General features: G+C 35.3%; 1 protein-coding gene across 1 annotated transcript in view; it reads right to left on the bottom strand.

Annotated features, from left to right (window-relative positions):
- Positions 1-15095, bottom strand: part of NDC80 (NDC80 kinetochore complex component) — a 47147-nt gene that overhangs the window by 23594 nt on the left and 8458 nt on the right. The window contains exons 7-10 of the mRNA XM_029922780.1: positions 7158-7247; positions 4328-4421; positions 3018-3124; positions 2187-2331 (exon numbers count right to left, since the gene is read on the bottom strand). Coding sequence (XP_029778640.1) covers positions 2187-2331; positions 3018-3124; positions 4328-4421; positions 7158-7247 — 436 coding nt within the window. The remainder of the gene's footprint in view (positions 1-2186; positions 2332-3017; positions 3125-4327; positions 4422-7157; positions 7248-15095) is intronic.

Genomic DNA, 15095 nt, shown 5'->3' with positions numbered 1-15095 from the left:
GTCAGAAAACCCACACATTTTCCACAAAAACATATATTCCAATACATCACTTTATTCTTATTTTACTGACATTTTCAGTAGCTTGATCATATATTAAGTACCTATAGTGGTTAAGTTTTTGCTTTGTCTATTTACCAAAATTTGCAATAAAAAATAACTTTGTACTAAGGCAAAATGGTACTTACAAAACAGGAAATGATCATGCAAAGAGAAAGAGAAGTCATCAAACTTAAAATACTTGGGGTTATATAGAATAGTGTTTTCCAACCTTTTGTTATTCATAACTTACAAAGAATATGATAGTGATTTTAAGCAGGCTGGGACAGATGAATGAGAATGTTCATGATCAAAGGGCCAAGAGAATCATCCCAAGGGCTGACAGGATCAAGATCTTGGCTTTGTTACAATTCAGTTGTAGCACTGTACTTGGAAAGCCCCAACTTGAGTTCAAAATAAATTAATAGTTGGTTTAAGTAAAATTTTTTACATTTATCACAGGAATCTGCACACAAAATCCACAATGTACATTATCCATACAGTTTAAATAGGTCTCTTTCATTCTTGGCCACAAATGACTTTAAATAATCAAGAAAAGTTAAAATACTCAGGATAAAAACATTTTTATCTTAAACTAAGTCAATCTGGAACGGTAAAAGATTGCTAAGGTATCTCTCACCTCTTCAGTTTGCAATTATTGGAAAAAAATTCTCAAAAGAAAAGTAGGAAGTATGAAAATCGTCTTGATTAAATACCAATGAGGAAGACAATGTATAGTATTGCAAATTATTGATTTAATTACAAATATTGCTGTAATAAAAAATTAGTCTATGGCTTCTTGTCATCATGGAGAATAAACATTAGGGCTCAAGTGTAAATTACTTAGAGTTTGTTTAGAGCAAATCTAATATATGTAATCAGAGTTTGGAAAAAAAAAGACTGAATTAGCAAAGACCCAGATAAATATTATCCTTGACTTGATAGATGGTCAATATCCCATAGATGAAGAATTAAATCAAATATGCTAAGGACTATCAACACAAATCCTATGTGGGACAGATTCAGGCTGTAAACTCCTATAAGAATAAAACTGAAGTAGGCAAACACCTGGAAATATAGCACAGTAGGTCCACATAGTTATTCATTTGGCAACCAATGGCTCTCCCATTTATGGATACCTTCCTTTGCTCTTTCTGGCACTATAGAACTATCAATCAATTCATGTGCCACAGTATTTTTAAAGTTTTATGACTGATATGTGTTTATGAAAACAAGGTTAAAGAACACACAAGGATATAAACAAACTTTCTTCAGTCGGGCTTTTGCTTACAGAGAATTGTAGTACTTCCATCTTTTCACCTTACTTTTCAATCAGCTTAAGTTGTCAAGTACCCTCGGAGGCAGCGTTGGAAGATAAGACAATTGTAGCAGACTGAAGCCAGCAAAGATTAAAGAATTTGGTTTACAATTACAAGGCAGAATAGAATAAATATTTATATCAGGCAGCATATGTTCCTTAAGTGAAGTCCCTCTGCTTCAAAAATATCAGACACCTGAAAACATGTTAGAAGGTATACAAGGTTGACTGATTAATGGGCATCCAAAGATATGTAGTCCAAATCCCTGGAGGTTGTAAACATTTCCTTATTTGGAAAAGGATTTTTTGCAGGTATAATTATATTAAGTATTTTGAGATGAGATTACCCTGGATTATCTAGTGGGTCCTAAATGCCACCACAAATGTCCCCTAAAAGATAGAGGCTGACAGAAATTAACATAAACAGAAGAGGAGAGACAGATGCACAGAAGAGGCAATGTGAGGATGAAGGCAGAGACTGGAGTGACATGGCCAAAAGTTCAGGAATGCCATCAATAACAGAAGCTCGAAGAGTCCCCTAGACAACTTGGAGGAAGCTTAGCCATGTTAAGTTTTGGACTTTTAGCCTCCAGGACTGTGAACAAACAAACTTCTATTGTTCTAATCCACCATATTTGTGGTATTTTTTTTTTTTTTACAGCAGCCTCAGAAAACTAATATATGTAGAAGGCATTGAAAACTTGGTAGCCTGATATACCCATTCACCATTAAAGGAGAAAAGATACGGATGACAAAGTTCTCTCTTTATGTGATAAACCCCAGGCAGGTCCACATTCTAGTTAGAGTGTCTTTTAGCATTGATTGTTCTTACCTACTCTAGAAATTTCTTCATCAAGACCATTCAATTTCTGGTCAAGAATGGCTGAATGAGACTCCAAATTGCTCATGTATGCCTGATATTTTTGAACATCTGCTTGTAAAGAAGTTTTCAGTTTTCTCAATGACTCTAGGCGATTCTTAAAGAAAAGAACATATTATTCTTATTGATAACCATTCCATACTTTAAAGTGACACAATATTATTTAAATTCATCTTAAAATATATTACATTTTCCTTTCACATTTAGAGGAAGTCAAAAGAACTAAAAGGAAACTTTGGCATTACTACCTAATTAAGATATACTTTTCAGGAAGTCAGTTTGGGATACAAAAAGTCAAGGGCCAGAATGAAAAAGCACAAACATTTAAAATCTGATATTTTACAGAACTGTCTAGATAGTTCAGTAATATAATATACAAAATAAAATTAGATATCAGGATATTATCATTTAGCTTTTAGAAAGCCCTAAGAATGTATTATATAGCCCACTTATCACCATTCCCTTTTCATTAGCTTCATAACTCAGGGCTTCTTGTAAATAGCGTTCCCTAGAGGTGTGTAATATGGGGACCTTGTTCAAAAGATATTTCTGGTCTTATGTAAGTAGGTTAGACTCTTTCATCATATTCTGAACACCATTAGTACAAGACTGATAGATCACACGGGAAAAACAAAGCTCTAGAGATACCAAACATGTTTTCATGTGAGTTCTGTCCTACGTAAAAAAAAATTAACTTTTAAGACGCTTATTTTGTTATTTGTTTTTTTGAGAAAGAAATAGCTGGCATTCTCTAAGTAGATCCAGAAGTCCATGTTTACTAACCGGTTCTTTTTCTCTTTCTTGTTCCAATCTTGCAATCTGTTCATTCAATGCTTTGTTTTTTGCTGCTAATGATTCCAGTTTTGAAGCATCTACATTAAATAAATCCTCTGGAGAGAAAACCCCAATACTTAGTGAGATCTCAATTCTGCCTAGAAACATTCCCCCCAGGTTTTTACCATTGCTTTCTCCCTCACTTCCTTCTGGTCTGCTCAAAACACTACCAGTGAAGGATATAGTACCCTCTAAAATAGCAAACCTTTCCCTTCACTACACTGTCTATCCCCTTACCTTGCTTTATTTTTCTTCATAGCACTTATCACCCTTTGGTTATAGTTATTTGATTATTGTCTCTATTAGAGGTAACCTCACAGAGCAGGGATTTTTCTGTCTCTTATTCATTACTGTATCCTCAGTGCCTAAATGTTGGCTTGCTCACTGTAAGCATACAATAAATACTGTTTGAATAAATGAATACTATTAATTGGCATAACTAATTATAAAAAGAAATACCAAATAATTCACTAAATGCTTTTTATTATATCTCTGTAACTTTTCTTCTTTTAAAACGAAACATCATTTACCTTGCTCCCTTTCTTATGTTGGACAAGTTGAAGTTGTCCTGTTATGTCAACAAGATACATCCCATGGAAACATAAAGGAAATGCTTTCACATTTTCTGCCAATAGTGGCAAGGTGATATTCTCTTATTTGGATTGATTCCATTGGAGAAATAGCTTTATACATCGTAAATTTATCTATTTTACTCATCACTCTATTTCATATATAAGACTATGTCAATAAAAGGAAAACAATGTAAAATAATAACCTCTGGAACATTTTAGAGTTAACTAGTAAATACTGAATGTCACTAGATTATCGCAAAGTAGAAAAATAAAGGATTTCTTTCTTTGGAAATATTATGGCCCATTAATTTTAATTTCTCAAACACTAAAGCAAGAATATTATAGGTATATCACAGGAATAACATTTGGTGATTATCTTCTGTGTTCCTGGCAGTGTGTTTGATACTTTATGTACATGGCCACCTAATCTTGCAAAACTTTGTCAGAGAGGTTAATTAATTTGTTAAGGTCACATAGCCAGGAAGAGGTTTGCCCTCAGGTCTGATTCTAACATCAGCCTTCCTCCTGCTTAACTCTCACTTTTCTCCATCAAAGAAACAATGAAGACAAAAATCAGTAGGCATCCAAACAAATTTAGAGTAGCTCATATAAACAATGAGTGTTCATTCCATGAACAGAGTTTAATATACGACTAAAAGCATGCATACTGGGAATGGGAACACTTACTCAGCTTTGACTGCAACTCTGTATTCATCTCTTCAAAGCTGTCGGCACCAGTCATGAAACTCTCATAGCATTTTATAGTGTAATCCAAAAACAACTGATTGGGTTAAGCAGATTTAAAAACAAAGCCATTATTCTCTATTTAGTGTGTTTTGTTTTTCTAAGTGGGAATTTAAAATTGAATTAAAAAAATAAAAGTCAAGAATACTAAGTAGTTATATGAACTCATATAAGTGAGACACAAACCTAGGATATAATTATGTTGCAAAGACTTGCTCAGTCTGCTGTTTCTGATGTGAATGAGAATGATAATAATACTTATATTTGGATAACAGTGATATTTAGTAAACAGTAAAGAAACCATACCTTCAGAATTTTGAGGTCAAATGAGGAAGCTTATTAATAAACATAGTTTAGGGAGCCCGAGTGGCTCAGTTGGTTAAGTGTCCGACTTCGGCTTAAGTCATGTCTCATGGTTTGTGGGTTAGAGCCCCGAGTCAGGCTCTGTGCTGATAGCTCAGAGCTTGGAGCCTGCTTCTGATACTGTGTCTCATTTTCTCTTTGCCTCTCCCCTGCTCATGCTCTGTCTCTCTCTCTCAATAAATAAAAAAATATTAAAAACCACAATTCAACATAAAATACACATTTATCTTTAGGGGTAGATCATACCTATAAATGAATCTTACGAAAAAGTTAATTGAGGATCACGTAAGTCCAATTAAACTGACAAAGTCTAGCTGTGAAAACCAGAATGAAAGCTATAATATTGTTATTTCAGTCTCAAAAGTGGATGGTTAGTAGAGATCTAAACAGTAGAAAACTAGCATTCTTAATATTTATCCAAGAGAAAGTAACACTATAGTTTGTAGCTATGTAGTGTTTTGGTCACTTTGAAGATGCATACTTTGTTAGGAGGTGAGGATGACTGATCAGAATTTTCCAACCCCTAGACGAAAGAAATCTCCCTCAGGACAAACCAATTCCCTTTGTGCCAATTCTCTGCTAACTAAGAAACGTTCATATTAGTTGGTTGATACGAAAAGGACACCCTGAATAAGCAGTATGAGCATTCTTCTAACTGGAAAGGTATACCACTGATGATAAATTAATAAATTTTCATTCTATTTCAGATCAGTCTCTTGTGAATTTGGTGAGAATGAAATCAGTTTTTTAAGTTTGGTCAATTTTGATTTTACAGATTAAAAAAACAAATTTAATTTCTGCAGTCAAATGCTCTGCCAGAAACAAACTGAGTTTTTGGATCTACAAAGCTGAGGCCAAGAATCTGGTGAAACTGGATATTTTGATAACCCTTTTTAATTAAAAACAGCTCTTTCCACGTGCTGATTGTATATTGTCATCTGAAATAATAGCTAAAATAGCAAGAATAATTTTTTACTTGTTTAACCTTTAGGATAAATGTAAAAAAGTTAATATTTAATCAACGTTGTAATTATATTTGGCTTGAAAACTGAGGTACAAATAAATCGAGTCCAGTACACATATTGCAACAGAGAAGGAAAGTTCTCTCAAGAGTAGGACCAAAGGCTTCCTAACTGCTTTACCCCAGGGGTCATTGCTGAAGTAGTAAAAGGCATGCTTACTCTCTGTCTAAAAAAAACCTAAAAGCAAAAAAAACCCCACAAAAACCTCTATGATACCTCTTTGAACTATTTCCCAGGTAGAGATAAAAGATGAAGCTAAAGTTCTTGCCACTTTCTTTTCAAGTCAAATGCTTGAAAGAGTGTAGATTAGAATTAGAAACAGAAAATAGTTTTTTTTCTTAGGGACCTGCATGGTGAATGATCTTTTATATGTACTATGGCACATTAATGGTTAATTTCAATATTATAAACTATTCCTTGGAGTTGGTGTCTGCTCTATTTAACATGTAAATTTGCTTATTTTAGGAAAGAGGGTGGGTTAGTTACATAGTTCAGGCTCCAATAAAGTATGGTTTGGGAACTAATTTAGATCATCTGTTTACTTTTATCTCACTCTCTTTTCAAAGTGCTAACTCAGATCTAAGTAGTAATATGCTTAACTAAAACGGCCAAAACAAAACAAACAAAAAACCTACAATGTAATATTTTAAGTCTCAAAGACTATGTTTTGTATTGACAAAGAATTATATTAGACTTATGTTGTCAGTATTGATATCTTCATTCTAAAAGATAGAGGAAGAAATATTACATCTATACATAAAATAATGTTATGATTTATTCCACTTTCCTCGCATTTTCTTTTTTTTTTTTAGTGTTTGTTTTTGAGAAAGAGAGTGAGCAATTATGAGCCAGGAAGGGGCAGAAAGAGGGAGACAGAGGATCCAAAGCAGGCTCTGAGCTGACAGCCCCAATGTGGTGCTTGAACTCACAAACCTGGAAATCATGACCATAGCCAAAGTCTGATGCTTAACTGACTCAGCCACCCAGGTGCCTCAACATTTGAAATTTTTATGCCTACTTAGTTTAAAGAAATTACAATTTGATTTCAAGAGTAAATCTATTAATATGTTTGTTTGCTTATTATTTATTTATAAATGTTTATTTTTGAGAGAGAGTACTTAAGCAAGGAAGGACTGGGGAGAGGGGGAAGTGGAGGGGGAGGGAGACAGAGAATCCAAAGTGGGCTCTGAAGGGATCCAATGTGGGGCTCAAACTCACAAACCGTGAGATCATGACCGAGCCACCTAGGCACCCCTCTATTCACATTAAATAAAGTATCAGTTTTAGAAGTTTTTCAGGAAGCAAAAACACAATCTATACAAAAGACAACACTAATTTCAATAGTGACACAGTTAATAATACCAAGATAATTCTCATGTTTGTGGTACCTTATTATGCATAATTCCATCTTCAGTTTCTTCTCCCCAAGACTGCCCGTCATCAAATAACGGTGAGCTTTCTTTCATGGCAGTATGTAACTAGTAAGTACACAAGCAACATATTAAAGTTGATAAAATGTATGAGAGAAACACATAGCTTTCATCAGGTTTTGACAAATTTTAGTGTCATTTTTAGAAGGATTTAAATTACTTCATGAGTGAAAGTCTCTGGATGTTATTTTATTGAGCCTTAAAATATAATCCTTTTGATATTTTAGTACTAAATCCATTAGGATTAAAAAAGGATTCCATAAATAGTTCTATAAAATATGCTGATCTTTATGCTGCTATTAATCCATTGAAAGTATATACATACATTATAATGCAACTCTGAGAATCTAAAAAAAAAAAGCCTACCACATAAAAGGTGAACCCAAAAGATTATGAATTCAAGTTTGGTGCTTAAATTTCATCAATAGACTCCATTATGTACAAATATAAACTTCAAATTGATTACAAAATCTTCAGAAACACAATTGTTTAAGCTTGAAAGTGATAACAGATAATACATTATAGCAAAACATTCAGATATTTATAATTGATAAGCTAAAAGGAAAATGGCTAAAGGTTTTGAAGGCAAAGAAATTCCATTTTGGACACTGTTTTTTATAAACTTTTTTTTTTGAGAGTGAGTGAGCAAATGAGCAGGAAGAGGGAGAGTGAGAATCTTAAGCAGGCAGAGCTCAGTGCGGGGCTGGATACCTTGAGCCTGAGATCATTACTTGAGCTAAAATAAAGAGTTGGACACTTAACTGACTGAGCCATCTAGGTACCCCTATAAATTGTTTTAAAAATATAACCTTTCAAACATGAAATAACTCTAGAAAACATAAACTACTATAAAGTATATAATGCACACTAAGCAACTAAGAAATGGACTATGCATTAGAAATGTAAAGAATGTGGTTTCTGCTAAAAATATTTCATTAACTTTTCTTATCTTAGGACTTAACATACCAGGTTCCTGAGCGAGAATGTTGTTCTTAGCCCAGAGCTGCTGGCCATATCTACTCCTTTCCTATTCCAAAGGCACTCATAAGGCTTTTTGTATATCTAATGTGGATGCAGGTGAACTCTATCAACTCATCCTTTACTTCTTTGAAAAGGTCTCAAGTGACAATCAGATTTAACTAAATCTGCAAAACATGTAGGGCAGAGCCCAAGATTAAGAACAGAATCTTCTACCGTGTCATCCAGGTAGATAAAAACAGTGTTACCATGTCAAAGGTCAATGTGAATATTCTTGATACTCTGTAAAGTTCAAACAGATCCTCATACAGGCACAAACGACTCTGTCCACACAGGGGAGTTAATCTGTAGCCCCAATCACTGCTCAGTGTAGTTCCTAGCCCCATCTGACAAGAAAGCCTATCTGGGACACCTGAAAAGCTGCTTAGCTCATAAACACTAGAATTAAGAGCCTGAAAGGCAGAATTGATCATCCACAGAGGAAGCTGGAGACTTCATTTAGACATGAAACTTGGGGCACGAGTTGGCTTAAGTGAACACCACAAAGAACTTTTGGGGTCTGTTGTTCTGCTCCGCCCAGGCAGGGAACTTATTCACAACCTACCTACTGCTAGTGTAGCTTCTGACCCTGGCCAAACTGAAAGCCTAGCTGGAGCACCTAGATAACTGCCTAGCTCAGGAGCAGGTAAAGAGAGCTTGGCTGGGGCTCTGTTCATCTGCAGAGCCAAGCGAGCAACCTAGTCTGCCAAAGTTTGGTGCAAAGGTTTGCCTCATTAGCTCCCCAGGAAGAATCCTGCCAGCCCTGGGGTCTGTTCTGCCTTCTTCTACTCTGGTAGGGAATCTAACCCACAGCCCTGCCCAATGATGATTACAGCCTCCAACTGTTAACCAGAGCTCATAGGAATCTCAGTAGCCTACCCACTAGCCCAGATTATAGCAGCATCCTGCTCGGTGGCCCTATTATTTGGGGAGCTGACCATGCAATGTTTTCTGATTTGATTCCCAAAAAGACTTGCCAGCCATAAGGCCTGGTCTGAAGTCCCAGTGGGACAGGGAAGATGATTTATAGTGCTGTCTAAAACCGAATACAGCCTCCAGTTCCACTTGACTAGAAAACCGAACCAGAGCACCTGGGAGTATGTGTAGCTCACTTTGTAACTCTGATTATAGTGGCACTGGAGTAGAGAATCTGGCTGGTGGCCCTACCACCTGCAGGGCTGGGATGGTGGCCTTTTAGGCCAGGAGTTTGGGTACAGTTCTGCCTAGTTTGATTCCCAAACAAGATTGGGGTCCCAATCTTTCCAATTTGGGGGCATATATGGGGGTTCCCTCTTAGGCACGGAATCTAAATTGCAGCCTTGCCCAATGCTTTTTACAATCTTCAGCCCACCTGAAGGCATAGCTCATGGCCTTCCTTGTATGTAGAGCAAAATTGGTGGTGGCCTCTTCTGTCCGGTAGTTCAACACATACACATTGGTTTCAGATCCCAAACAAGCTATGGAGGCTTTGGGGCTGCCAGGGCAGGAAAGCTAATTTATAGCACTGCCTACTGCTGAGTATGGTAGCTAGTCCCAACTACCTAGGAAGCCTGACTACTGAATCCACGAAATTTTTCTCAGACAGCAGCACTCCCCTCTCCCCTAACCTCAGAGCTTGGACAGTGACCTTTCCCAAAAACAGACCTTGATATAAGGCCGATGTGCCCAAGTACATTACCAGCAGACACATCTACAAACCCAATCTGAGCTGATTGGTGAAGAATTGTCTCTGCCAAAAGATCCTTTCAAGTGTGGAAGAAGAGACCACTTACTGAGATGTGCAAGTAACATCACAAGGAATCAAGGATCATGAAAAATAAGGTAAACATAGCATGACCAAAGGAAACAAATAAAACTCTAATAACTGATCCTAAAGAAATGGAATCTATGAACTAATTCAGAATAATCCTCTGAAAGTGGATTAGTAAACTATAAGAATACACAGCCAACTAAATAAAATTAGAAAACTGATGCATGAGGGGCACTGGGTGGCTCAGTCGGTTAAGCTCTTGGTTTTGCCTTGGATCATGATCTTGTGGTTCATGAGTTTGAACTCTGTGTTGGGCTCTGCATTGGCAGCACTGAGTCTGATTAAGATTCTCTCTTTCTCTCTCTCTATCCCTTCCCTGCACTCTCTCTCTCTCTCAAAATAAACATTTTTTCAAAAAGAAAAACAATGCAAGAACAAAGCAAGAAATTCATTAAAGAAACAAAAACTATCAAAAAAAATCAAATAAATTATAGCAGAAAAAAACCTGATATAAAGAATTAAATAGAGTTTCAAATCAGAGTTGACCATGCAGAAGAATGAATCAGTGGGCCAGAAGACAGGACATTTGAAATGATCCAGTAAGAGAAGCAGAGAGAAAAAAGGATAAAAATAAAAGTGAAAAAAGACAATGGGACTTATGGGTTATCATCAAAAGATATAATATGTACATTATGGGAATGGAATCTCAAAAGGAGAAAAGAGAAAGGGACAGAAAGTATATTTATTTTGATTTATTTAAAAAATTGTTTTCAAAGTTTATTTTCAGAGAGACAGAGACAGTGAGTGGGGGAGGGGCAGCAAGAGAGGGAGAAAGAGAGAGAATCCCAAGCAGGCTCCATGCTGCCAGCACAGAGCCCAATGTGGGGCTTGAACTCATGAACTGTGAGATCATGACCTGAGCCGAAATCGAGTTGGACACTTACTGGACTAAGCCACCCAAACGCCCCACCAAAAAGTATATTTAAAGAATTAAGAGATGAAAACTTCCCAAACCCAGGAAGAGAAATGGACATTCAGATCCATGAAGTTCAAAGGACCCCAAACAGGCTGAACCCAATTTGGGCTCTGTTGAGACATATAATTACATTGTAAAAAATCAAGACAAAGAATTTTGAAAGCAGCAAGAAAAAAGAAGAAGTTATATACAAGGAAAACTCCATAAGACTATTGATAGAATTCTCAATAGAAATTTTTTAGGCTAGGAAAGAATAGGATGGTATATTCAAAATTTTGAAAGGAAAAAAACCCGTCAACCCCAAAGACTGTATTTGGCAAACGGTCCTTCAAAAATGAAGGAGAGATATAGACTTTCTAAAATAAAAGCCAAGGGGCGCCTGGGTGGCTCAGTCGGTTAAGCCTCTGACTTCGCCTCAGGTCAGATCTCACGTTCGTGGGTTCGAGCCCCGCGTCAGGCTCTGTGCTGACAGCTAGCTCAGAGCCTGGAGCCTGCTTCTGGTTCTGTGTCTCCTTCTCTCTCTGCCCCTTCCCCTCTCATGCTCTGTCTCTCTCTGTATCAAAAATAAATAAAACATTAAAAAAATAAAATAAAATAAAATAAAAGCTGAGGTAGTTCACCACAAGATCTGCTAAAGAATTACAAGAAATGCTAAAGGGAGTTCTTTGAGTAGAGTAAAAAGATGCTAATTAATATTGTAAAAACACATGAAGGTAGTGTAAAACTCACCGGTTATGATAAATATACAAAGTCTGGTTTTTTACTATGGTAGTGCATAATTCACGTACAACTTTAATTTAATAGTTAAAAAACAAATGTGTTAAAAAGAACCATAACTAAAATAATCTGTTAGTGGAAACAATATAAAAAGTATGTAAACTATAACATCAATAATCTAAAATGTAACAGAAGTCAAAGTATAAAGTTAATGAAGTTATTGAAATCGTCACTTTAAAATAGAATGATATGGTTTTAAAGATATTTCATGTAGGTCTTATGATAACCACATGGAAAAAACACAAAGTAGACATATAAAAAATGATAAATCAAAGTATGCTGATACCAAAGATCAAATTGCAACAGAAGATAGAATAAAAATCAAGCAGAACAATAGACCTATAAAACAGTGAGAAAACAATTTAAAAAAATGGCAATAGGTCCTTACCCACCAATAATTACCTAAATATTTATTTTATTTTTAACATTTGTTTATTTTTGAGAGAGAGAGAGTAAGAGAGAGAGTGTGTCAGGAAGGGAGGGTCAGAGAGAGAGGGAGACACAGAATCTGAAGCAGGCTCTAAGCTCTGAGCTATCAGCACAGAGCCTGATGTGGGGCTTGAACTCACAGACTATGAGATCATGACCTGACCGAAGTTGGGTGCTCAACTGACTCAGCCACCCAGACACCCCTGACCAAGAATTACTTTAAATGTAAATGGATTAAATTTTCTGATCAAAATACATAGAATGACTGAATGGACAAAAAATAGGATTCAAACATATGCTGCCTACAAGAGACTCAGTTTTGTTTTAGAGACACAGACTGAAAGTGAAGGGATGAAAAAAGATGTACCAGACAAAATGGACTTTAAAGTAAAATTGGTAAAAAGAGACAGTGAAAGCCATTAAATAATGACAAAAAGGTCAATTCATTAAGAAGATAAAACACTGGATGGGATGCCTAGGTGGCTCAGTTGGTTAAGCACCCAACTGATTTTGGCTTAGGACCTGATCTCACGGTTCATGAGATCAAGCCCCCTGGTGGGCTAACAGTGTGGACTCTGCTTGGGATTTTCTCTCTTCCTCCCTCTGTGCCCCCACCCCAACTTGTGCACTCCCTTTCTCTCTCTCAAAATAAATAAATCATTTAAAAAAGATAAAACATTTGTAAATATTTATGCAAACAACATTGGAGCACCTAAATATATAAAGCAAATACTGACAAACTAAAAGGAGAAATAACAGCAATACAATAGTTGGAGCCTTTAATACTACACTCTTAGCAATGAAGAGATGATCCAGACAGAGAATAAGTAAACAGCAATTTGAAAACTCTACAGACCAATGGGACTCAATAGACACATACAAAACATTCTATCCAACAATAACAAAATATACATTCTTCTCATGAGTACAAGGAAAATTTTCTGGGAGAGAATATCTTAGGTTACAAAACAAGTCTTAGTATGATCAGGTATCACACCAAGTATCTTCTCTAGGTATGAAGCTAGAAATCAAAAATAGGAGAAAAACTGGAAAAGTCATGAGTACATGGAAGCTCAACATCACTTTCCTGAACTTCTATCAAAGAAGAAATTAAAGGAGAAATGAAAAAACATCTTGAGACAAATGAAAATGGAAACACAACCTACCAAACTTATGGGATGTAGCAGAAGCAATTTTAAAAGGAAAATTTATACTTATATATGCATTATATCAAGAAAACAGATCCCCCCCAAAAAAACCTAGCTTTATACACCTCAGGGAACTAGAAAGAGAAGAACAAAAGAAATTCAAAGTTAGTAGAAGAAAAGGAACAACAAAGATTAGAGTAGAAACAAAGGAAACTGAGAAAAAAGAACAATAGAAAAGATTAATAAAACTGAGTTGGTTCTTTGAAAAGATAAACAAAATCAACAAACCTTTAAGCTAGACTAACCAAAGAAAAAAGAGATGAACACTCAAACCAACAAAATTACAAATAAAAGAGGAGATATTAATATTGGTACTACAGAAATACAACGGATCATAAAAGGCTACTATGAACAACCATATGCCAACAAACTTAACAACATAGAAGACGACGGACAAATTCTTATAATCTTACAATCTACCAAGACTGAATCAGAAAACAGAATATCTGAACAGGAAAACAGATCAATTATTAGAATGAATCAGTAATCTACAATTTCCCAATAAAGAAAAGTCTAAGTACAGATGAATTCACTGTTGAAATTTACCAAACATTTAAAGTATTAATACTAATCCTTAGAATCTTTTGAATGATAGGGAACAATCCCAAACTTATTTTATAAGGTCAGCATAACACTGATACCAAAGCCAGATGAGGACACCATAAGAAAACAGGCCAATATCCCTCCTGAATATAGATGCAAAATTCTCCATAAAGCAATAATGAACCAAATTTAACAGTACATTAAGGGGATCTCATCATCATCAAGTGGGATTTATTGCAGGATACAAGGATGGTTCAATGTATACAAATCAATAAATGTGATACATCTCATTAATAGAAGGAATGAAAAAAATCATATAATCTTAGCAAATGGAGATCATATTTGACAAAATTTAACATCTGTTCATGATAAAACTCAACAAATTAGTTATAGAAGAATTGTACCTCAACATAATAAAGGGTATATGTGAAAAGCCCACAGCTAACATCATACTCAATGGTAAAAGGTTCAAAGTTTTCCACTAAGGTCAGAAATAAGACAAATGTGCCCACTGTCAACCACTTCTATTCAACTTAGTACTGGAAGTTCTAGCCAAGAAAATGAAACAATAAAAGGCTTTAGAATTGAAAAGGAATAAGTAAAATTATCTCTATTTGTAGATGACATGATTTTATATACATAAAATCCTGAAGACTCCATAAAGAACTGTTAGACCTAATCAATGAATTCAATAATGTTGCAGGACATAATATTAAAATACAAAACTCAGTAGCAGTTCTATACATTAATGACAAATTATCTGAAAAAAAACCTACACCATTTATAATAGCATCAGAACAATGAAATAATTAGGAATAAATTTAAATAGCAAAGTGAAAGATCTCTGTGCTGAAAACTATAGGGCACAATGAAAGAAGTTGAGGACAGAAATAAAAGATAATCCTGTGTTCATGGACTGGAAAAATTAATATTGCTAAAATGTCCTTACTATCAAAAGGTATCTATAATCTACAGATCACTGCAATCTCTTTCAAAATTCCAATGACATTGTTTTTTACTGGGGTAGAGAAACAATTCTAAAATTTATGTAGAATTATAGAAGATGATTCTGTGAAACCCTGAACAATCCTGAGAAAGAACAATGTGGGAGGCATTATACTTCCCAATTTCAAGCTATCTTATCAAGATATTTATTTAAATACAAAGAAATGATAAAAGCAAAGAAAAAAAAAGTA

The sequence above is a fragment of the Suricata suricatta genome, chromosome 14, assembly GCF_006229205.1.
Source record: "Suricata suricatta isolate VVHF042 chromosome 14, meerkat_22Aug2017_6uvM2_HiC, whole genome shotgun sequence".
Taxonomy (NCBI): Eukaryota; Metazoa; Chordata; class Mammalia; order Carnivora; family Herpestidae; genus Suricata; species Suricata suricatta.
This window is presented reverse-complemented; position numbering and strand designations above follow the sequence as displayed.